The sequence below is a fragment of the Lontra canadensis genome, unplaced genomic scaffold (genome assembly GCF_010015895.1).
Source record: "Lontra canadensis isolate GAN:19392208 unplaced genomic scaffold, GSC_riverotter_1.0 scaffold19, whole genome shotgun sequence".
NCBI classification, from domain to species: domain Eukaryota; kingdom Metazoa; phylum Chordata; class Mammalia; order Carnivora; family Mustelidae; genus Lontra; species Lontra canadensis.
Window position 1 is genome coordinate 13,112,718 of NW_022631013.1, and position 24,647 is coordinate 13,137,364.

Here is a 24,647-nt window from a genome sequence, read left to right on the forward strand (position 1 = left end):
CCTACCTGGGCTGGGGCAGGCAGGTGCAGAAGCCCAGCCACAGGTTCTGGGAAGAGTCCGGCCTGTGTGGCAATTGGCCCATATGTGTATGGGGGAGGGGCAGAACAAAGGAAGCAGGCTTTGTCCCTGAAGATGGGGACAAGGTGTGCTGCCACAGCCGGGCAGTACTGAGCAGTAGGTAAGACGGGCTCTGGAGTCTGGCTGCACAGAACTCCCAGCTCGGCTTCTTTCAAGTGTGTTACTTCGGACAGGACTTCATCTCTCTGAGGCTGCTTGTATGCAATACGGGGTTTGCCGGCTAACAGAGAGTGAGGAAAAGAGCCGGATGACTGAACATTAGCCACTGGGACCCAGGGTCACGGACACAAAGAGCAGAGGCTCCGCTGAAGTGGGGAGGTGCTGAATCCCACACACCACTCAGACGAGCCCCTTAGCTCCCAAGCCTGGCTGAGAAGCCCAGTTACTCTATATTCCTGAAAAAGAACTGTTTCCAGATTTCACCCTAAATTCCATCAGAAGGATATGAACCATAAAAGGAGGGAGTGTTTCCTGATCCCACTGAGTAATCCAGACACATCCGCCCCTGAACCATTTTTACATTCTCTAGCAGTGAGCACCCGGAGAGCTTGGCCCAGAACTTACTCATCTTAACCCCTATAAGCTTCCTTATGGCTGACTTAATTTTTTCCTGCTGCAATTAAATCCATTTTCCTCTTACTGGGTCCTCTTTGTAGATGAACACCAGCTCTCTGGAGATGCAGAGCCATTGCTGGGGTTCTCCTCAGAAGTCCCTGAAAACCGCTGTGAAATCACCCTGGCCTTTGCGTTCTACAGGCAAGGTCATCCTAGCCCCTTGTCCTGTTTTCAGTTAAAAGATGATCACGGACGGAGCATTACTGTATGCCAGGCCCCACCCCCGAGCATCTGCAACTGTGCTTCTGAGGGAGAAGGAGAGGCTGAACCAAACATATTCCTCTAAGAGTGAATGTCATAGGAAAAGCGAAGGCTCTTGAATCAAACTCTTCTTCAGGGTCTACAGACCAGCGCAGGAGTTGTTCATCAGTCCTTCTGAACATTCTAGGCCTAAAAAACAGGCTTTTAAGTTTCCAAGGAACCCAGCATTATGTTAATTTCAAAAGTACTTAGAATTTGAGTTCTAACCACCTGAGTAATTATCCACCTGAGAAAGTTACTTAGCGTCTCTGAGCTTTAGCGGCCCTGATCAGCAAAATGGGGATACCAAGTCTACTGTCTACCACCACTGTTTGTTGTGGGGAACAAAAGAAGTCACAGATGGAAAGTCACCTAGATTATGAGTATAGGCTTGGGTCCTAGTTCTGTCCCTTACTAAGTCTGAGACCCGGGTATGTCACTTAGTTGTGCTGAGCCTCAGTTTGCTCATCTAGAAAACCAGACGGCATGACCCCTCTCTCTCATGGCTGGAAAGCAGACACCAGGCCCATGGTAAGTGCACTGTTGTCATATGATGATTATTACTAACCTGAGAGACCATGTGTTTTGACTGGTAGTCATAGTGGCAATATACTTATTAGGACAGGTTAGAAGTCCAGATGCTATAATGTTTCCAGGCAATGTAAAGCCATAGACTATTCTGCTGGGATCTACCCACATGTCAATACATACTTGGCTTTGAATACAGCTGTGCTCTGTGTTCCTAGAAGATAAGTGTAGGCTGGTATTTCCTGACCCTCTCCCCAGTCACCCCTGGTAAAAGTCTGACCTTCCCCAACCTTTCTCCAAGGGGGGGGCCAACGGGCTAAAGGTCACTGGTCCTGCATAGCCTCCCCTGGCTTTGGCCGTCTCTGGGCATGAAGTGTTCTCTGCTTCCTGTCACCATGTGGCACACTCGCGGACCTGGATTTCCCACCTAGCTACCCTACCTGCGGAGCCAGTTCGTCCAGTGTGGAAGGAAAGAAGTACAAAGCAGTTTGGGTCTTGAGTCCTTGGCTTATTTTTTAATACAGTCTTGCCAAAAATAAAGCAGATTGTTGATCATTACTGATCCCTTACCCATTTCTCATCTGGTGCAGAATTCAGAGGAGTGTTATAGGAACAACAACAAAACCCTCAATTCCAAAAAAATGGGGTCATAAACCCACTGTGAAGAGGCCCAAGTCAGGCCCAGAGAGGCCACCCATCTGGATGCGGGCACCCACCTTAAACATGAAGGGGGAGAACCAGGCCGGCATGAAGACAAGGTTGCACAGGCGAGTGGTGGAGCAGTGCTGATCGATGCTGGCGAGCAGGGCCACCTCTCCCAGCTTGCCGTGCCCTACGATCTCCACAGGCACCTTCAGGATGATTTCACCCTGCTCTTCATACACACCTGGAAATAGCACGATTCGGTCATACAGGCTGGCCATGGCCAAGGCGCTGCCCAGGCTGTCAAACTCATGGCCTGGCCCAACGCTCAGGGTACGGCGTTCCCTCCTCCGGCGAAACAGAGAAAAGCAGACGGAGGACTCCAAGTCCAAGGCGTTCTTGGTCCAGGTCTTGGAGGCAAGGTAATGCTGCTTGAAGGCCTCCCTCCAAGACTCAGGCTCCACGTCAGGCTGATTGGGCCAGTTGGGGTGGCGGCATTCGGTGCATCCCAGACACAGCTGCCGCCAGCGGGTGCCGTCGAGACTGAGGATCAGCTCGTACCAGGCCCTGCATACCAGGCTGCAGCGGCCCAGGTCGGGCAGGTGTAGGTAGGCTAGGATCATGCGCCACAGCTCCAGGGGGAGGCCGCCGGCCTCCATGGTCACCTGGGAGACAGACACAAAACAATAGAGGTTTTTGCTGCCCCTGCTTACAGCTCTCTTTCTTAAAATATTCCCTGCCTTCTCCTGACCCCAAGGGTATGCAAGGGAACAAGGCTTAGCCAGTCATAGGACTCCAACCCCTCAAATGGAATTCTCCCCTGGGATTTTTCTGGCTGGAGCCAGCAGGGAAGACTCTCTTTTCTCTTGGCCAGACACTCTGTGGGGTATGACTCTGACCTGCTGTCAGCCATGTTCCCCACTTGTGGAGAAAACTTTGTGGTACTAGAGCCAAGCAGAAATGAGGAGATGAAGGATGAAAAGTGAAAAGGAGAAAGAAAAATGTGATCACAAGTGATCACAGATCACAAGATCTGGTGGTACAGATTCCAGATTCCTGAAGCTGCCCTGGAATCTTCAGTTCTTTTTTCAATTCTGAGGTATCTAATGACCTTCTAATAAATACCCTTTTTTGCTTAAGCTGGTTTGATTTGGGTTTCTTTTTTTTAAATTTTTTATTTTTTAAAAATTTTTTTAAAGATTTTATTTATTTATTTGAGAGAGAATGAGTGAGAGAGAGCATGAGAGAGGAGAAGGTCAGAGGGAGAAGCAGACTCGCCAAGGAGCTGGGGGCCCGATGCGGGACTCGATCCTGGAAGTCCGGGATCATGACCTGAGCCGAAGGTAGTCGCTCAACCAAGTGAAGCACCCAGGCGCCCCTTGATTTGGGTTTCTATAACTCGTCACTAAGATTTTGGACTAATACAGAGGGAACCCACCTTTGGCTGCTACAGTCCTAGAGCTCTGGATTTCCTAGACTCTCAAGGAAGGGATCTCTATTTCTTCACACCAATAGGAGTAAGAACTGAGCAGTGAGTGTCCATCTGTCTGCCTCTCCTGTTACCAGATCAAATAATTTCCACTGTCCAAAAAAATAATAATAATAATTTCCACTGTCTCCCACGTAAGGCAGCCTTAGGAAAGACTGACGCTGGATCACAGGCTGTGGGTTTTGGTCTTGGCTCTATTAGATACTGATGCAACCCTACTGTCCGAAACACCTACCCTACTGGCTGCCCAGCCATCTGCTCCCTTGCTCTCTGCCCCCTTCCAAACAACAATTCACCCCACATATTTGGAGATGCAGGGCTCCCCGGGCTATGTCTGTAGAATAATACTACCCCAGACCCTTGGCAGCAAATAGCTGGACTCTGGTTCGCTCCAAATGGGCCACTGAGATCTCCAGGAGAGTAGGAGTTGCAATTTTAGAATCAAGTCAACTTCTGGGGCACCTGGATGGCTCAATAGTTAAGTGCGTTCAGCTCGGGTCATGATCCCAGAGTCCTGGGATCGAGCCCTGCATCCGGCTCCCTGAAGCGGAGGCCTGCTTCTCCCTCTCCCACTCCCCCTGCTTGTGTTCCTGCTCTCGCTGTCTCTCTGTCAAATAAATAAATAAAATCTTAAGGAAAAAAAAAAAAAAGAATCAGGTTGACTTCTTCCCTGAATAGAAGAGAATGAATGACTTCTTTCCCAAGTTATAAACTCAGGAAAAGTTGCTAGTGACCATTCTCTCTGCCGGGGTGGGAGTGGGGATGGGGCAGAAGAAGTTAGTCTACATTGAGAGAAAAATGAATCAGAGACAGTAAAAAAGGGCATAAATCAGAGACAGAGAAAAGGGGATAAACCAGGGGCATCCCAGTTTCTCTTCAGCACTCCAGGTCATGGCTCCAGCCTCTGTCCAAAACTCAGCTTTAGCTTTGCCTTTTAAATTTCATCAGCTGGCTCTGTACTCTTGTTATAAATTCTTTTTGCTCAAGTTGGCTTCTTTGAATTCCTGTTATTTAAACCTAGCCAAAGCCCTCTCATTTATGAGTGTCCGTTTCCCCACCTAAACACAAGGGGACTGTGTTAGATGACCTAGAGCAACTTCCAAGTCTGAAACCCTATAAAGTCTCTGGACAAGTAGGAACTAAACTTGGAAATAGGCAGACTTCACAACAGACTGTAATCAAGTTGTAAACCTCTTCAAGGCCTTGGTTTTCCTCTCCGTTTTATGAACATGATGATCATACCTGTCAGCTATCTAGGCTCAGGAAGGCTGGAAGCACAAATGTGTGACTATGTCTACAAGAATTCTGAGCTTCATCGTAACAGGTCTGGCTCTAACTCTACAGATTAGTATTAGGGCCTGGGTATGTAGGTTTCTCTATAACGATCACCTCGTAAGACTTTCCGAAGTCCTTGACAGTGTTGAAGAAAAGCCACGCTCTGGACTGGTAAACATCACAGAACAAAGGCTGGGCTCCTGGTAGCTGTGACTTCCTCACACGAACACTGCTTTATTCACAGCAGTCTCCATGATACCTGTCTCCCGTTCTTCACCTCCTTCTTTAGCCATACCTTTTCAGGCTTTTTCAGAGAGAACTTGTGGGATTGAGTCCCAGGTCAGACTCTATGCCCAGCAGGGACTCTGCTTGAGATTCTCCCTTTTCCTCTGCCCCTCCCCTTCCCCGGGGAGACACAAACTCTCTCTAAAATAAATATATGAATCTGAAAAAAAGAAAAAAAAAAAAAAGAAAACCTAAGAAAATATGCAACCTCAGGATAGGCAAAGATTTCTGAGAACACAAAAGGTACTAATCATAAAAGACAAAAAATAATGAATTGGTCTCTCAAAATTAAAATTTTCTGCACATCAAAAGATACCATTAAGAAAATGAAAAGGCATTTGAAAGAATGGGAGTAAATCTTTGCAATGTACATACAGGACAGACGGCTCATATTCAGAATGTATCAAGAAATCCTACAGCTTAGTAATTTAAAAAATCCAACAAAAAATAGGCAAAGGTTTGAACAGAAACTTCACAAAAGAAAAACAAGCAGCAACAAGTTCAAGAGATGTTCAACATCATTAGTATTCATTACCTGATTTGTATCAAAACCATAACGAGAGGGATGTGTGTCACACTCACTACAACGGCTGAAACAAAGAACACGGAAAGCATCAAAGCATTGAGATGTGAAGCTCCCAGAATTCTCATACATTGCTGGTAGGAGCATAAAATACTACAATCACTTTAGAAAACTGTTTGGTAGCTTCTTCTGCAATTAAACACACACCTATGCTATGACCCACTCCTAGGTGATTCCACTCCTAGGTATTTACCCAAGATAAATGAAAATGGACATCTACACAATGGTTTATAGGAGAATGTTTACAGAGGCTTTATTCTTAATAGTAAAACAAACATAAAATCTGAAACCACCGAAATGTCCACCGCCAGAAGAGCGGATAAATAAAGCATGGTGTACGCATGGAATGCTACATTCTTCGGCAGTAAAAGGGGATGAACTACTGATATATACAACAGACAGCTGAGCCACAACAATAATGTTAAGCAAAAGAAACCAGTTGCAGAAGACAACATATTGTATGATTCCATACAAGTGAAGTTCAAAAACAGACAAAATCATTTACGCTGAGAAAATGGGAACAGCACTTCAAGGGGTCACATGGAAACTTCGGGAGTGAAGCAAACGTTTACATCTTCACTGCTGTGTTAGTCACACACATGCAAATATCTGAAAAACTCACTGGACTGCATTGCTTCTGTTCTGTGCATCTTATTGTATGTAAACTGTATCTCAATTTACAAAATAGTATAGATGATCATCTCTCCAGGCCTGCTGTACACGTCCCAGTTAATGGCACCATCACCTTCCACCTTGCCACCCCAGTCAGTAACGAGGGAAACCTCCCTGATTTCTTCTCTGTCGACTTCTCTCCTGCTCTCTCCCAGATATTCTCTCACATTGTGTGTTTCCACCTTCTTAAGCAATCTCAAATTAGTCCTTTCCTCTCTCCTTTCTCTGTCACGGAGTTGTTTCTGGCCTCACCATCGTTGGTTTGGATTCTCAGCCAGTCTCTCTGCAACTAGTCCTGCCTCCTCCATCCAATCCACTTCACATCCAGCCACCAAGGGAAGCTTTCTAAAATGTAAATATGGGTACGCCACTTGTCAGTCTAGAATTCCTCAATAGCTCCCCATGGCTTCCAGGATAAAAGTTAGCACAGATGACAGCTATGAGCTGGTCTATTTCTCTAGTTTCATCACTGATCTTCATCCCACCTACCATCTCTCTCCCAACAGCACCTTGCTCACAGGGCCTTTCTTCATCCTCTCTCCTCAGACATCAAGCTCCACTTTTGGCTTCCCAGAGCTACCTGAGAATAATTCTACTGCAGCCTTCTTAAAGTGTGAATCAAAAAGAGTACATGGTGATTTGTATAGTGATTTGTTTTATGAGGGAAACATCCTGCTAACCACTACCGAAATCAGAAAACAGAATTTTGTCAGCTACTCTAGAAGCCTCCCCATGTGCCCCAATCCAATTCTTCCCACAAAGGTAAACATACTCCTGATTCTGTATTATCACTTCCTCTTTGTGGTTTCACCACCTAAGTATACATCTTTAGATTCTAGAGTTTGACTTTTGTCCTCAGGTTTTTAGTTCAATGTGTGTTTGGTTGTCATTCCACCCACAGGGTCCCCTTCCATCCCTTTCTTTTCAAGTTGCCTGTTGAAGAAGCTCAACCATCTGACCAGCCTCCGTCGGAATTTTGCTGACTGCATGCTTTCTCATGGGAGAGTTCAACTTGTTGCCCTGTCTTCTGTATTTTCTGCACATTGGCAGCTGGATCCAGAGGCTTGATCAGACTCAGGTGCAATCCCTTTAGCAAGGGTACAAGTGGTATTGCATGTTTTTATCATCAAATGTCCACAAGTCTGGCTGTCTCTTTTTTTGATGTTAGTGTCCACTGATGCTCAATACCTAGATCCATGAATTCCCTGGAGGTAACAAAGAGGTGAGAATTCTAACTGTATCATTTGGTTAATTTCTTTGGTGAAGAAATTATATTAGGAGATCTTCTCCTCAAATACCATTTGGTTACCCCACTGTACTGTACCCTTAAAAAAGGCCTCTTTCATTTTCTAGGTATCGAGACAATGAATTGGTTCCATGCATCCATTATTCTTTGAAGGTAACCAATCTGTGTGTGTTTAAACTATTATGATGAATTCATGGATTTAAACCTATTTTATAGGTTTAAAGTCTTTGAAACTGCTATTCATACTGAAGCTCAAATTGAGACATCTTTGGCCTCAATTTGGTTCCTCAGTCATTTTGACACAACCTCAGTAATCTTTGATAGCATCCTTGCCATGTGGTATGTCAAGATATTCCTGGCTCAGTTTTTATATATCCTCCCAGACATGATATTAGACACTTCTTTAAGAAAAAAAATTTTTTTAAGGTTTTATTTACTTATTTGTCAGAGAGAGAGAGAAAGTACAATGAGGGGGAGTGACAGGCAGAGGTAAAGGGATGTGGGAACTCCATCCTGGGAGTCCCTGATGTGGGGACTCCATCCTGGGACACTGGGATCATGACCTGAGCTGAAGGCAGATGCTTAACCGACTGAAGGCAGATGCCTTACCCAGGCATCCCTCTAAGAAATATTTTTAATTGAAATTTTTATTGAGGTAATTGTAGATAATTACAGATTCATATGCAGTTTTAAGAAATAATATAGAGAAATCTCTTATATACTTTCTCAGTTGCCCACAGTGGCAACACTTTCCAAAACTACAATCACAACCAGCACAGTGACATTGAGACAACCTACTACCTTATTTGGATTTCTTCAGTTTCACCTGGAGTCATTTTTGTGTCTGTTTGCATTACATTCTATACAGTTTTATCACCTGTGTAGGTTTGGGTATCCACTACCACAGTCAAGGCACTAAAAGGCCCTGATACCACAAGATCCTTCATGTTACTCTTTTATAACCACATCTACCATCCTGATGCCTCTTCCCTGTTCTTTACTTGTATTTTTAAAAAAGATTTTATTTATTATTATTATTTGACAGAGAGAGACACAGTGAGAGAGGGAACACAAGTAGGGGAAATGGGAGAGGAATAACAGGCTAGGCTTCTCATGTTGCTGGGAGCTAGATACGGGGCTCTATCCCAGGACCCTGGGATCATGACCTGAATCGAGGGCAGACGCTTAACCAACTGAGCCACCCAGGTGCCTCTCTTCTTCCCTGTTCTTAATCCTTTATAACCACTAATCTGTCTTCCATTTCTTTTATTTTTTAAAGAGATCTTAGGGCTGCCTGGGTGGCTCAGTGGTTAAGCCTCTGCCTTCGGCTCAGGTCATGATCTCAGGGTTCTGGGATCGAGTCCTACATCAGGCTCTCTGCTCAGCAGGGAGCCTGCTTTCTCCTCTCTCTGTCTCTGACTGCCTCTCTGCCTACTTGTGATCTCTCTCTGTCAAATAAATAAATAAAATCTTAAAAAAAGATCTTATTTATTAATTTGTCAGAGACAGAAAGCACAAGGAGGCAGAGGCAGAGAGAGAAGCAGGCTCCCTGCTGGGCAAGGAGCCCAATGCAGGACTCGATCCCGGACTCCATCCCAGGACCCTGGGACCATGACCTGAGCCAAAGGCAGCCGCTTAATCAACTGAGCCACCCAGGCATCCCCTGTCTTCTATTTCTAAAACACTATCACTTCCAAGATGTCACATAAATGGAATCATACAGTACATAATCTCTTGGGATTGGCTTTTTTTTTTTTTTCCACTCAGCATAGTTCCTTAGAGATTCATTCAAGTTGTGCACATCACTAGTCCTTTTCTTTATAAAGCTGAGGCGCATTCCGTGGTACAGATGTGCCACAGTGTGCATCTGCAGAATCTTGACAAAGGCATTCACACGTGTAACTCCAACCCATATCAAAAATAGGATATTACCATCACCCCAGAATATTCCCTCATGACTTTTCTGTCAATTCCTACCCCAAATCCCAAGGGGCAAACACTGTTGTGAATTTTCCAACATATGTTAGTTTTGTTTGTTCCAGAATTTCATATAAATGGAAACGTGCAGTATGTATTCTTTTGTGCTAAGGCTTCCTTCACTTAGTATTACCTTTTTGAGAGTCATCTATTTTGTTGCATGTATCAGTAGTTCATCCCTTTTTATTGCTGAGCAATTATTTCATTGCATACTATATTGATATATTACAGGCTTAAAAAATCAATTCTCCTACAGACGGAAGACTGAACTGTTTCCAATTTGGGGCTATTATGAATACTGCTGCTAGGAGTATTCTTACACAAATGCTTTGTGGACATATATTTCAATTTCCCTTTGAGTGTGTTCACATCTCCTATTTTTTTTTAATTGGGTAATCTTTTTACTATTCAATATAGGACTTTCTAATACATCCTTTACCAAATATATGTTCTGTGAATATTTTCTCCCAGTCTATAACTTATCTTTTCATTTTCTTGATGGTGTCTTTTGATGAGAAGTTTTAAATATTGCTGAAGTCTAACTCACCTTTTTCAAATGACTGATCCCTTTTAACCGAGAAGGTTTTGCTAATTCCCTTGTTGTGAAGATATTCTCCTATATTTTCTTCTAAACGCATTGTGATTTAACTTTTATATTTTGATCCATGATCCATCATGAATTAATTTTTGTTATGGTATGAAGCAGTGGTTGAAATTAAGTGATTCCAGCACCATTCATGGAAAAGAATCTCCTCTCCCCAGTTGGGTTGCTTTGGTGCCTTTGTTCAAAATCGAATGCAGTAGTGTGGGTCTATTTCTGGGTGATTTATTCGATTTCATGGATCTATTTGTTAATCCTTATGCTAGCACCAAACTAGCACTACATTTCTGACACTTTTCCTTTCCTTTTATGAATTGTAATTCTGGTGTCAAGTCTAATAACTCTACCTCATTCTGGATCCTGACGACTTTCTCCTATGTTTTTTTCTTAAAGTTTTATAATTTTACATGCAGGTCTGTGACCACTTTTGAGTTAATTTTTGATTAAGGTGCAAGGCTTAGTTTGAAGTTCATTTTTGGGGGCTTATGGTTGTCCAATAGTCCCAGTACCATTTGTAGAAAAGCCTATCCTTTCTCCATTGAATTGCTTTTGCACTTTTGTCAAAAATCAGTTGAGCCATAGTACTTGGCAAGATGGTGGAGGAGTAGAAGACCTAAATATTATTAGGTCTCAGGAGTTCAGCTAGATAGTTATCAAACCATTCTGAACACCTACAAACTCAACAGGAGATGGAAAAGAAGAAGAGCAGCAATTCTAGGAACAGAAAATTGATCACTTTCTGGAAGGTAGGACGGATGGAGAAGTGATTCCGAGGCAATATATGAGAAGATAACTGTTGGGGGAAGGGGTAGGCTCTTGGTAAGTGAGAGAGCTGCACAACACAAAATCGGAACTTTTAGAAGTGAGGGATGTTGTTCCAGAGGCTAACCAGGGGGCGGAGCCCTCATGGGGACAATGTGGTCTCAGGACCTATGGGGTCACAAAAAGACCAGGGGTGTCTGAGTGTGGCAGAGCTCCCAGGCATCAGAGTAGGGAGGCCAACTACAGAGATTGAGCCAAGGAGGGTCTCTCAGCTCAGGGTTACCTTAAACTATGATCTGAGGCACAGTCGGGCCACTACTCTTCGAGCAGGGACCCCACAAGTGGCAGATCCAGAGAGACCCCCTCCTTCTCCTCCAGGAGGAGCGGCACGAGAACGCGTGGCAGGAATCTGCTGGGTTTGGAGACTCCAAACAGAGCTGTGCACCAGAGATAGAAACGCCTGGTCACAGGCCAGGTGAGCACAGAGTGCGGCCTGAGACCAGGGAGACGGGAGTGACTGACTGCTTTTCTCTGAGGGCACACCGAGGGGTGGGGCCCCGAGCTCTCCGCTCCTATGGGGTGGGAGATTTGGAGGCTGCCATTTTCATTCCTGTCCTCCAAAGCTCTATGGAAAGCATTCAGGAACAAAAGCTCTCGAGAATGAACCAGAGCAGATTACTTAGTCTGACCCCTGGCAAGGGCGGTGCAATTCTGCCTCCGGCAAAGACATTTGAGAATCACGGGGCAAGAGGACCCTCCCCCAGAAGATTAGCAAGAATATCCACACAAGACCAAGTTCACCAATCAATGAGAACTGTGGAACTCCAGAGTTAGGGGAAAGCAACACAAAGAATTCATGGCTTTCCCCCCATGATTCTTTAGTTTTTCAAAGTTAAATTTTCTTAATTTTGTTTTCTTTTTCTTATTCTATTTTAAAAAATTTTTCCTCTTTCCTATGTTAACGTTTTTAAATTATTTTATCTTATCAATATCTTTTTAAAAATTTTTCATTGTTATAGTCATATTTTATCCCTTCCTTGTACTTAACCTTATTTTTTGTATAGATATAGGGGTTTTTTTTTTTCTTTAAAATTTTGGGATACAGTTTCTTCTAATAGCTCAAAATATACCTGAAATCTAGCACATGGCTTTGTTTTGGTCTCCAGCCTAATCACATTTTTTCCTCTTTTTTCAACCACCTTCTTATCAATTCCTTTTTAAGGATCTTTTTAAATTTTCATCCTTACAGTCATATTCCATCCCTTCATCATGTTTACCCTTATTTTTGCATATATATACATTTTTCTTTCTTTAAAATTTTGGGAGGCAGTTTCTTCTAACAGACCAAAATACACTCAAAATCAAGTGTGTGGCTCTGTTCTATTCACCAGTCTAAAATATATTTTTCTTTTTTTTTTTTCTTTTTCTTCCCCCTTTCTTCTTTCCCCAGTATTGGGTCTCTTCTGATTTGGTTAGTGTATATTTTTCTGGGCTTGTTGCTACCTTTTTAGTATTTTGTTCTCTCATTCATCTATTCTTATCTGGATAAAATGACAAGGCAGAAAAACTCACCACAAAAAAACCCCCAAAAACAAACAAATGAAGAAAAAAACGAAGAAAAAAACCCCCCAAAACCCAAGAGATAGTACCAATGGCTAGGGACCTAATCAATACGGACATTAGTAATATGTCAGAACTAGAGTTCAGAATGATGATTACCAAGGTGCTAGCCGGGCTCAAAAAAAAGCATGGAAAATACTAGAGAATCCCCTTCGGAGGAAAAAGGATCCCTTTCTGGAGAAATAAAAGAACGAAAATCTAACCAAGTTGAAATTTAAAAAGCTATTAATGAGGTGTGATGGAATATGGAGGCTCTTACTGCTATGATAAATGAGGCAGAAGAGAGAATTAGTGATATAGAAGACCAAATGATGGAGAATAAAGAAGCTGAGCAAGAGAGAGACAAACAACTAATGGACCACAAGGGGATAATTCAAGAGATAAGTGATACCGTAAGATGAAACAATATTAGAATAATTGGGATCTCAGAAGAAGAAGAAAGAGAGAGGGGGCAGAAGGTATATTGGAACAAATTATAGCAGAGGATTACCCTAATTTGGTGAAGGGAACAAGCATCAAAATCCAGGAGGCACAGAGAACGCCCCCTCAAAATCAATAAAAATAGGTCCACAACCCATCATCTAATAGTAAAACGTATAAGTCTCAGTGACAAAGAGAAAATCTTGAAAGCAGCTCAGGACAAGAGGTCCGTAACATATAACAGTAGAAATATTAGGTTGGCAGCAAACCTATCCACAGAGACCCAGCAGGCCAGAAAGGACTGGCATGATACATTCAGAGCACTAAACGAGAAAAACATGCAGTCAAGAATACTATATCCAGCTAGACTGTAATTGAAAATAGAAGGAGAGATAAAAACTTCCAGGACAAACAGAAACTAAATGAATTTGCAAACACAAACCACCCCTACAGGATACAGTGAAAGGAGTCCTCAACGGAAAGAAAGAGCCTAAAAGTAACAGACCAGAAAGGAACAGAGACAATATACAGTAACAGTCACCTTACAGGCAATGCAATGGTACTAAATTAATATCTTTCAATAGTTACCCTGAATGTAAATGAGCTAAATGCCCCAATCAAAAGATACAGGGTATTAGAAGGGATTAAAAAAAAAAAAAAGACCCATTGATATGCTGTCTACAAGAAACTCATTTTTAGACCCAAAGATGCCTCCAGATTTAAAGTGAGGGGGTGGAAAACAATTTATCATGCTAATGGACATCAAAAGAAAGCTGGGGTGGCGATCCTTATATCAGATAAATTAGATTTTTAAGTCAAAGACCATAATAAGAGATAAGGAAGGACACTATATCATACTTAAAGGGTCAGTCTAACAAGAAGATCTAACAATTTTAAATATTTTTGCCCCTAACACGAGGGCAGCCAATTATATAAACCAATTAATAAAAAAAATCAAAGAAACACATCGACAATAATACAATAATAGTAGGGGACTTTAGCATCCCCCTCACTGAAATGGACAGATCATCTATGAAATAAAAGGCTTTAAATAACACACAGGACCAGATGGACATTACAGATATCTTCAGAACATTTCATCCCAAAGCAACAGAATACACATTCTTCTCCAGTACACATGGAACATTCTCCAGAACAGATCACATCCTGGGTCACAAACCAGGTCTCAACCAGTACCAAAAGACTGGGATCATTCCCTGCATATTTTCAGACCACAATGCTCTGAAACTACAACTCAATCACAAGAGGAAAGTTGGAAAGAACGCAAATACATGGAGACTAAAGAGCATCCTACTAAGAATGAATGGGTCAACCAGGAAATTAAAGAAGAATTAAAAAAAATTCATAGAAACAAATGAAAATGAAAACACAACTGTTCAAAATCTTTGGGACACAGCAAAGGCAGTCCTGAGAGGAAAATACATAGCAATACAAGACTTTCTCAAGAAACAAGAAAGGTCTCAAGTACACGACCTAACTCTATATGTAAAGGAGCTGGAGGAAGAACAGCAAAGAAAGCCTAAACTCAGCAGAAGAGAAATAATAAAGAGCAGAGCAGAAATCAATGAAATAGAAGCCAAAAGAACAGTAGAACAGATCAACAAAACTAGAAGCTGGTTCTTTGAAATAATAAGATTGATAAGCTCCTGGCCAGATTTATCAAAAAGAAAAGAGGAAGGACCCAAATTAATAAAATCATGAATGAAAGAGGAGAGATCACAACCAACACCAAAGATATACAAACAACTATAAGAACATATTAGGAAGAACTATACATAAGCAAATTTGACAATCTGGAAGAAATGGAAGAAATCCTAGAGTCATATAAACTACCAAAACTCAACCAGGAAGAAATACAAAACCTGAAGAGACCCATAACCATTAAGGAGATTAAAGCAGTCATTAAAAATCTCCCCAAAAAACAAGAGCCCAGGGCCAGAGAGCTTCCCAGGGGAATTTTACCAAACATTTAAAGAAGAATTGATACCTCTTCTCCTTAAACTGTTCCAAAAACTAGAAATAGAAGGAAAACTTATAAACTCATTTTATGAGGCCAGCATTACCTTGATCCCAGAACTAGACAAAGACCCCATCAAAAAGGAGAATTACAATCTAATATCCTTGATGAACACGGATGCAAAAATTCTCACCAAAATACTAGCCAACAGGATCCAACAGTACATTAAAATGATTATTCACCATAACCAAGTGGGATTTATTCCTGGGCTGCAAGGTTGGCTCAACATCCGCCAATCAATCAATGTGATCAAACACATTAATAAAAGAAAGAACAAGAACCATATGATACTCTCAGTAGATGCTGAAAAAGCATTTGACAAAATACAGCATCCTTTCTTGATCAAAACTCTTCACAGTGTAGGGAAAGAGAGTACATACCTCATTATTATCAAAGCCATCTATGAAAAACCCACAACGAATATCATTCTCAACAGGGAAAAACTGAGAGCTTTTCCCTTAAAGTAGGAACAAGGCGGGATGTCCACTATCACCACTGCTATTCAACATAGTACTAGAAGTCCCAGCCTCAGCAATCAGACAACAAAAAGAAATAAAAGGCATCCGAATAGGCAAAGAAGAAGTCAAACTCTCACTCTTTGCAGATGATATGATACTTTAAATGGAAAACCCAAAAGGCTCCACTCCAAAACTGCTAGAACTCATACAGGAATTCAGTAAAGTGTCAAGATATAAAATCAATGCACAGGAATCAATTGCATTTCCATACACCAACAGCAAGACAGAAGAAAGAGAAATTAAGGAGTCGATCCCATTTACAATTGCACCCACAACCATAAAATACCTAGGAATACATCTAACCAAAGAGGCAAAGAATCTGTGTTCATTAAACTATAAAGTACTCATGAAAGGAATTGAGGAAGACACAAAGAAATGGGAAAATGTTCCATGCTCATGGATTGGAAGAATATCATGAAAATGTCTATGCTACCTAGAGCAATCTACATGTTTAATGCAATCCCTATCAAAATACCATCAACTTTTTTCAAAGAAATGGAACAAGTAATCCTAAAATTTATATGGAACCAGAGAAGACCCTGACTAACCAGAAGGATGTAGAAAAAGAAAGCCAAAGTTGGTGGCATCACAATTCCAGACTTCAAGCTCTTACAAAGCTGTCATCATCAAGGCGGTATGGTACTGGCACAAAAACAGACACACAGATCAATGGAACAGAATAGAGAGCCCGGAAATGGACCCTCAACTCTATGGTCAACTAATCTTTGACAAAGCAGGAAAGAATGTCCAATAGAAAAAAGACAACAAATGGTGTTGGGAAAACTGGACAGCTATATGCAGAAGAATGAAACTGGACCATTTCCTTACACCACACACAAAAATAAACTCAGAATGGATGAAAGACCTCAATGTGAAACAGGAATCCATCAAAATCCTTGAGGAGAACACAGGCAGCAACCTCTTCGACCTCAGCTGCAGCAACAGAAATATTACCACAGGCAAGGGAAGCAAGGGCAAAAATTAACTATTGGGACTTCATCAAGATCAAAAGCTTTTGCAGAGCAAAGGATTCAGTCAACAAAACCAAAAGAGAACTAATAGAACGGGAAAAGATATTTGCAAATGACATTATCAGATAAAGGGCTAGTATCTAATATCTATGAAGAACTTATCAAACTCAACACACAAAGAACAAATAATCTAATCAAGAAACGGGCAGAAGATATGAACAGACATTTCTGCAAAGAAGACATCCAGATGGTCAATAGACACATGAAAAAGTGCTCAACATAACTTGGCATCAGGGAAATACAAATCAAAACCACAGTGAGATACCACCTCACACCAATGAGAATGGCTAAAATTAACCAGTCAGTAAATGACAGGTGTTGGCGAGGATGTGGAGAAGGGGGATCCCTCCTATACTGTTGGTGGGAATGCAAGCTGGTGCAGCCACTCTGGGAACCAGTATGGAGGTTCCTCAAAAAGTTGAAAATAGAGCTACCCTATGACCCAGCAATTGCAATACTGGATATTTACCCTAAAGATACAAACGTAGTGATCCGAAGGAGCATGTGCACCCCAATGTTTAAAGCAGCAATGTCCACAATAGCCAAACTATGGAAAGAACCTAGATGTCCATCAACAGATGAATGGATAAAGAAGATGTGGTCACACACACACAATGGAATACTATGCAGCCATCACCTCCCCCCCCGCCGCCCAAAATCTTGCCATTTGCAATGATGTGCATGGAACTAGAGGGTATTATGCTAAGTGAAGTAAGTCAATCAGAGAAAGACAATTATCATATGATCTCCCTGATATGAGGAATTTGAGAGGCAGGGTGGGGGGTCGTGGGGATTAGGGCGGGAAAAAATGAAACAAGATGGGACCAGGGAGGGAGACAAACCAGAAGAGACTCTCAATCTCAGGAAATAAACTGAGGGTTGCTGTGGGATTGGGGGGAGGGACAGGGTGGCTGGGTGAGGGACACTGGGGAGGGTATGTGCTATGGTGAGTGTTGTGAATTGTCTAAGACTAATGATTCACAGACCTGTACCCCTGAAACAAATAATACATTATATGTCAATAAAATTAATTAATTAATTAATTAACTATATAAACCCAGTTTTAAGGACCTTCCCTCTCTATTCAAGTTTCCTGCATCCATAAAGAAATTTTCATGTAGGGGCACCTGGGTGGTTCAGTGGGTTGGGCCTCTGCCTTCAGCTCAGGTCATGATCTCAGGGTCCTGGGATCGAGTCCCGCATTGGGCTCTCTACTGAGCAGGAAGCCTGCTTCCCCTTCTCTCTCTCTCTCTCTCCCTGCCTCTCTGTCTACTTGTGATCTCTGTCTGTCAAATAAATAAATAAAATCTTAAAAAAAATTTTCATGTAGAAATTCTTGAAGTTCCACTGTGAATAAAAAATTAAAGAATAAAAATCTCTTTTATTCCTGAGTTCATTTGTTTTGTAAATATAGCCCTTATGGAGTGTGGGGGTACTGGGATGAGAAAAGCTTAATAGGAGATAGACAACCTGGGATAGCAAGAATTGAGCACTGCTGTAGCTTATAGAGCTCAAGAGGAAAGAACATTTTTAAGCCAGACTTGAAGACACTTCCCCTAACAGTGGTTCTTAACACATGGCTCTTGGTCCTCTACCTCAGAATCACCCAGGGCCTGTTCCTAGCCCCACTTCAGATCTCCAGAATGAGAGTCTCTGGGGTAAAACCAATTATCTGCATGCTTACCAAGGTCCCTGGTGACTGTATAAAAAGGGACCCCATCCCCGACTTTGACACAGCACCCTCAATAAACATATCTCCTCAGCTTTCACCCCTCTCCGTGATATGGCCCTCCCTGTATCATCGCAAAGTCAGAAGATCTGGACCATGTTGTAGGAGACCTTGAGCAAGTCACTTAACGCCCTGGGCTTCCATTTCCTCATATATAAATTGGAGACCCTGACACTACCCCAGAGGATTTCTGCAACCATGAGGAGATCCAAGGTCCACTGTGTTGGGAATTAGTGCTTTTTACCAACTAGTCCCAGTTTCCCCTCCGGGGTTATTGATAGGTTCGCACTGGCCCCTCCAGTGGTTGGGTGGGCCACATGGCTAGTATTAATCAATGAGTTTTGAGCAGAAGGGGTGTGTGCTACTTCCGGACTAGAGACTTAACCGCCTATGCAAGATCATCCTGAGTTCTGTTTTTCTTGGGCAGCCCAACTGGCAACATTTGAGACCGTGGCTACTCTGGGAGGACAAACAGCATCCCCATGCTAACCTGAAACAGACACACATCATGCATAAAACATAATCCTCTGTTTTGGGTTAAGACACTGAGAATTTAGGGACTGTTACCACAGTATAACCTAGGCCTTCCTGACAGATAGAGCATGTGAAACTCTAAACGGCACTAGTAGGAAGCTCCCAGATACCCTGAGATGCCCATTCGATGGTTTGTCTGAAGCCACCTTTAGTGAACTTCCCAAGACTGAGCCAAAATCCAGCTCTTAGTTACTTCTTTAGTTGGTCTCAGTTCTGTTCCCCTGGAGCCACTGGAGTTCTGCTCTCTTATACATGTTGCATGGTGGTATAGGCCTTGGATGCCAAACCTGGAAGCTTGTACTCTGTCTACTGTAGGTTCCTCAGGAGGAGAGTGGCCTGATCAGAGCTCTAGTTCAAGGAGATCCATCCATGAGAGGTAGGTCGGATAGAATAGTGATAGCAGAAATTTACAACTTAGCAAATACTAAATGATGGTTTCCTTCTTTCAGGATTATGTGAGGGCCTCCAGAGGATTTGGGGCAAAGCTGCCTGGCATGGAAACTACTAGAGCTTCAGTTTTCTTAGGATTCCAAGAAGCCCACCCCACAGTGAAAGCTATGGGTCTTGCAGCAGGCCTGTCAAGGGAAGGAAGATATGCCAGCAGAGGATTTCCCACCCTTCAGCACATGCCTTCCTCTAAACTTGGCCATGTCCCCAACTCTAGCAACACCTCACAGGCTCAATCTAGAATGAGGCTGATAATTCTACCCCGAGGCCCCCCTCTGAACTCAAAGAGGACTTCCTTTTATTCAGCTGTTACACTCCCTATTGTTCCATTGGCTTTATTTACTGTACCTTTACACTAATCCGTGGGGATCCATGCAGCAACAGGGATTTCTATAACCAGGTAACACTTTAAAAAAATGTATTCAAGTTTTGCCCTTCCTTTTTGCCAGTGGGGCCTCTGAGCTATGGAATTAAAAGCAACGAATGTCCCCTAGGGCTTGTGCACCTGGAGTGTGAGCCTGGAAAGAGCTGGAGAAACAACAGTGGGAACTTGTTTGGGACAGGAGGGAACAGGGCCTGAGGTAAGCCTCAAGTTGTTCCCTTTGTGTGTTCCCAAGAGTGTGAGAACTCAGGGCTTCTATGTGGCATCCTCCTAACTCTCTGAGTCACCGGGTGCCCCTAGCTTCAGCAGGTGGGGCAGAGCGCACCCTCTTGGGACGTGAGCCCCATAAGACTTGGCTCTCAACAAGCAAGCTCTACTGCTTCCCAGCGTTGTGACTTGAGCAAATCCTTTAATCTCTCTGAACCTCTGCCCTCATCTGTAAACAGGCTCATGATGGCTGTCCTACTACACTTCATGAGCATTTTCAGAATTTCCAAAGAAAATCATTTATTCAACGAAGATTCATATATTGCTCACTGTCTCACTAGGTATTGTTCTAAGCACTGATAAGCAGTAAACAAGTTGAAGTACTACCTTTAGACATAGACAATAAATTTAAAAATCAGTAACAAACGCTATGAGGAGAAAATAAAGCAGACTAAGGGGCATGTGTGTGTGTGCCATTTTAGAATCGGTTGTCAAGGAACAGGTCCCTGGGGAAGTGACATTGGAAGAGAGACCTGAATGACATTTGAAGTCATGGGATGGGATGAGCTCACTAGAGAGACAGAGAGAAGTCTGATGACCGAGTCCTTGCCAGGCTAACATCTAAAGGGCATGTAATGGAAAAGGACTCTGCAAAGGAGAAATCGGGAGTGAATACGCTTACAGAAGCGTGCAGGACTCTGGTCAACAGCAGGCACTGGAAGAGAAGCTTTGCTTTGTTCTGCTGTCTAGGTTCCCACTGCTTTTGAGAGAATGGGTCTGCTGGCCAGTCTGCTGGGCAGCATGATGCACAGGCAAGGTAGGGTCAGGATTAAAACCTCTAAAACTACAGAGTTGTCTAGTGACATCTCTATAGTTCACTTGGGTCTGTGTGGGTGGGTTTGTGTGGCGTGTGGGAGGGACATGCAGAAGTGCCCAGTTATAAGGACTGCCCATGTGACACGTGAGACAGTGTGTGCAGATGTACAGTGACACCTACTATGAGGAAATTCATGGTGATGAATTATACACATTCCCTGCCCTCAAGGAGCTTATCTTTTTATAAATAATATTTTTTTCTTTATTTATTGTCTGGCTCCCCTGAGCAAGTCCCGAAAAGCAGAAACTTCCTATCATTGCTTTGTATTATGTGTAGAACTCTGCCTTGTCCATGGTAGGTGTTCCATAAACATTTATCAAAGGAATGAATCACCATCATCATCATCATCATCACTATCTGGTATATTAGAATAGCTGAGACTGTTTAATCCATTAGCCACTGAATTTGTACTGTGACAAAGATCCCTGTGGAATAAAAAAAGAAACCTGAGTATGTAGTCCGCACTGTAAGGGAATGAGGAATAAAACGAAGACCCTATCCTCAAGTCTGGTAGGAGACAAAGCCCCCAAACCATAAAATCTCTTTAAGTGAAAAAGTGCTCAGGAGTGCCGTAAGAGGGAAAGCCTTTGTTTAAAGCCTATAAAGGGACCTCCAGGTAGGGAAATCAGCCCGTAATAATAGAAAACAACAAAACCAGCAGCAGCTACCACTTACTCAGCACGAATATCTGAAAGACACCATATTGAGCACTTTTCATGCATAATTTCATTCTATTCTCTCAAAATCCCTCCACAAAGCTTTGCAACTCAGAGTGCTGTTCCTAGGACCAAGGAGCTGGTTAGAAACACCAGTTCTTGGGCACCACCCCGTACCCAGTAGATCAGAATCGACATTTTAACAAGATCACCAGGGATCTTGTGTGTCTGTATGTTTGAAAAGCACCGATCTAAAGTATCACTGTCTTCATTTTACAAATGAAGAAACTAAGTCTGGGAGAAACTAATGCGGCAAATGACTTACCCCAAATCACTCTGCTAGAAAGCAACAGAACCCCCCTGTGAACCAGGTCTGACCCCAAAGACTAGGTTTTTGTTTTTTTTTTTTAAGATTTTATTTATTTATTTGACAGACAGAGATCACAAGTAGGCAGAGAGGCAGGCAAAGAGAGGGAAGGAAGGGAAGCAGGCTCCCTGCTGAGCGGAGCTCCATCCCAGAACCCTAGGACCACAACCCAAGCTGAAGGCAGAGGATTTGACCCACTGAGCCACCCAGGCGCCCCCACCAAAGACTAGGTTTTTAACCATTAACCCAAGCTTCATGGACAAGCGGGCCTCTCAAGAGCGGCACTCTGAGATATGGGTAGGGCTGGGGCATGCAGAGAATCCAGGAAAGGGGACTGCAGACAGAGGAGAGTGTCAGCAGTCGCAGGGTAAGAAACCTCTAGCCAGGCTGAGGCCACAGGAAGAAGCTCAGTCTGGCAGCAGCTCCAGGAGTTTGAAAGGGTCTGGAAGAAAGGCCAGCGGGACTGATTCACAGAGCTCTCTTTAATTTTGCAGGCAGAGGGTACTGCCTCATATCCCAGTATAAAAGGCCCTATCCCTTATCTGAGAGGATTCAGATAAAAGGGATTCAGCAGGCTTTTAGTCTGGGTTCTGCCTCTCCCTCACTGGGTAATCTTGAGGGCGGGGGACTTCATAACTCTGCTGTGTACATTATACAATGAGCTGCCATATTCTTCATTGTTTACTAAAGAAAATACACGTACATCCTACCTATGGGAGGCCATATCAGTATCAAAGTGGCAGGAATTTTAATTAAAAAAAAAGGGGGGGGTAGGGGAGATTCTAGGACAGCTCGGAACCCTATCTAGAGGGGCGCTTGGGTGGCTCGGCCATTAAGCATCTGCCTTCGGCTCAGGTCATGATCCCAGCATCCTGGGATCAAGCCCCATATCTGGCTCCCTGCTCAGCCCGTAGCCTGCTTCTCCCTCTCCCTCTTCCCCTGCTTATGTTCCCTTTCTTGCTGTGTCTCCCTCTGTCAAATAAGCAAATAAAATCTTAAAAAAAAAAAAAAAACACCTCTATCTAGAATTGATGAAGGGAAAAAAAATACAACCTGCCATGTTATGAAGCACACTAAACACCAGTGTAAATTACTACAAACTGAATTAATGAAGCAACTGTAACAGGTTAACTTTAGATCTTTCTTCAAAGTAAATGTCTCTCAAGTTTTGTGGATTTTATTTTGAAAGTATACAGAATAAATTACTGTAAATCAAGAAAGAGCCCTGTATACATACCTACACACATACTACTGGAAATGAGACAAAATTTAAAACTTTGAAAATGACAAAAATCTCAGCTGGGCTTTTCATAATTTCTTTAAGCCTCAGCCCTCCTCAGCCTGAAAAATAACCAGCTGTTTCTTATTTTAGCTTTGAAATTTGATGGCATAGACCAGAAGGCTGTGTTCTGATGCATGTTTAGTGCCGAGTGTGGTCAGGAGCAGTGAGGGCTCTCTCTCCCTCCTTCAACACCCTGACCATCATGGTGGGTCACCTATAGAGTGCACTGGGTTGGGAATTCCAAAACCTGGGTTTTAGTCCAGATTCTCATCAACTGGGTGACCTGGAGATGGCAGGGAATGGTGTGTTGAGGGCTTACTAAATGCCAGGTACCTCTTATATGTCATCTCAGTGAGCAATTACAAGAATTAAGAGGCAGGAGTCTTCTTATCCCCAATTCCAGGAATAAAGCTACTCCTTTTATTTAGTTAGTAAGCTGTGATTCCTCACCTGGACGGAGTCTGGAGCCTCTGTTCTTTCCGCTGCAGCGGCCTGCCTCCTAGCTCCCTTCCTGAGCTTCTGGGGTTCCTAAACTTGTGAAATGATGGGGGAGGACCTTCTAACCTCACCACACAGACACATAAACTCACAGATCATGAAATAAGGATGAATTTAATCCTGCAATTATGCATTAGTGCATGAGATTACTGGGGCTCCTCCCAGGCCTGGTCTGTGGAGAGAACACCTGATCAGAACCTTTCCCACTACCTCCTGACTCCCACGCCACCACACACGGCTCTCATATTTCTCCTTAATTGCTCTCAGCTTGAGGCAATTCCACACCAAGTGATTGTTACTTTACACCCAAAATTACACATTCAATGGAGTCAGACCATCCTGTGTCTGAGCTTATCTATAAAAGCGGGGATAATAATACCTTAGGGAGTTGTTGTGAGGCTGAAATGAGAGAATGGATGGAAATCACTTAACATCGTGCCTGACACATAGTAAACACACAATAAATGGTGATGAATTCCTTCTCTCCTAGGACCTTTTCCTGTCCCTAAGTTCCTTTCTTTCATTGTAATGCATTTGAACCAAACCTCCAATATCTCAGGAAAAAAATTAATTATAGGCAATAATTTAGGGGTTTCTGTTGTGAGGTAAGGAACAAGGAGACCACAGAGGGAAAGGAGCTCACTGCCAAACCCACTGCCCTGCTCCATGGCCAACAATGCAGACACTGACAGCCGGCGAAGCAGTGGGTGTATTATTTATTGTCCTCAAGCCGACAAGTTTTGTAGCTGCTGACCATCCAATGACAAGAAGAGTGAGATTTCTTTTCAGAGCAGTCATTGGCAGTAACAGAAATTCACCCACGTGGGCACTGCCCCCAAGTTCTGAATATCTGTTCTAGTGAGTCTTCTGATCTCAGCAAGTGCAAAGGAAGGGCTTAGCATATAAACCTATGTGGGCTAGTGAGGATATTATGGAATAGGATCACAGTAGGGTTGGATCTTCCAGAGTGTAGGATGAAAGGTTTGGATCCACAGCAGCCCCATGGGGTTGCCTGTGGGGGCTCATCACGTGACTCAGCAATCCCTCA

General features: G+C 43.0%; 1 protein-coding gene across 3 annotated transcripts in view; it reads right to left on the reverse strand.

Annotated features, from left to right (window-relative positions):
- FBXO10 (F-box protein 10) overlaps positions 1–24,647 on the reverse strand; it is a 68,305-nt gene that overhangs the window by 22,308 nt on the left and 21,350 nt on the right. For all 3 annotated transcript variants that reach the window (XM_032860619.1, XM_032860618.1, XM_032860617.1), the window contains one exon: positions 2,178–2,768. In XM_032860619.1, coding sequence (XP_032716510.1) covers positions 2,178–2,762 — 585 coding nt within the window. In that variant the 5' untranslated portion in view covers positions 2,763–2,768. The remainder of the gene's footprint in view (positions 1–2,177; positions 2,769–24,647) is intronic.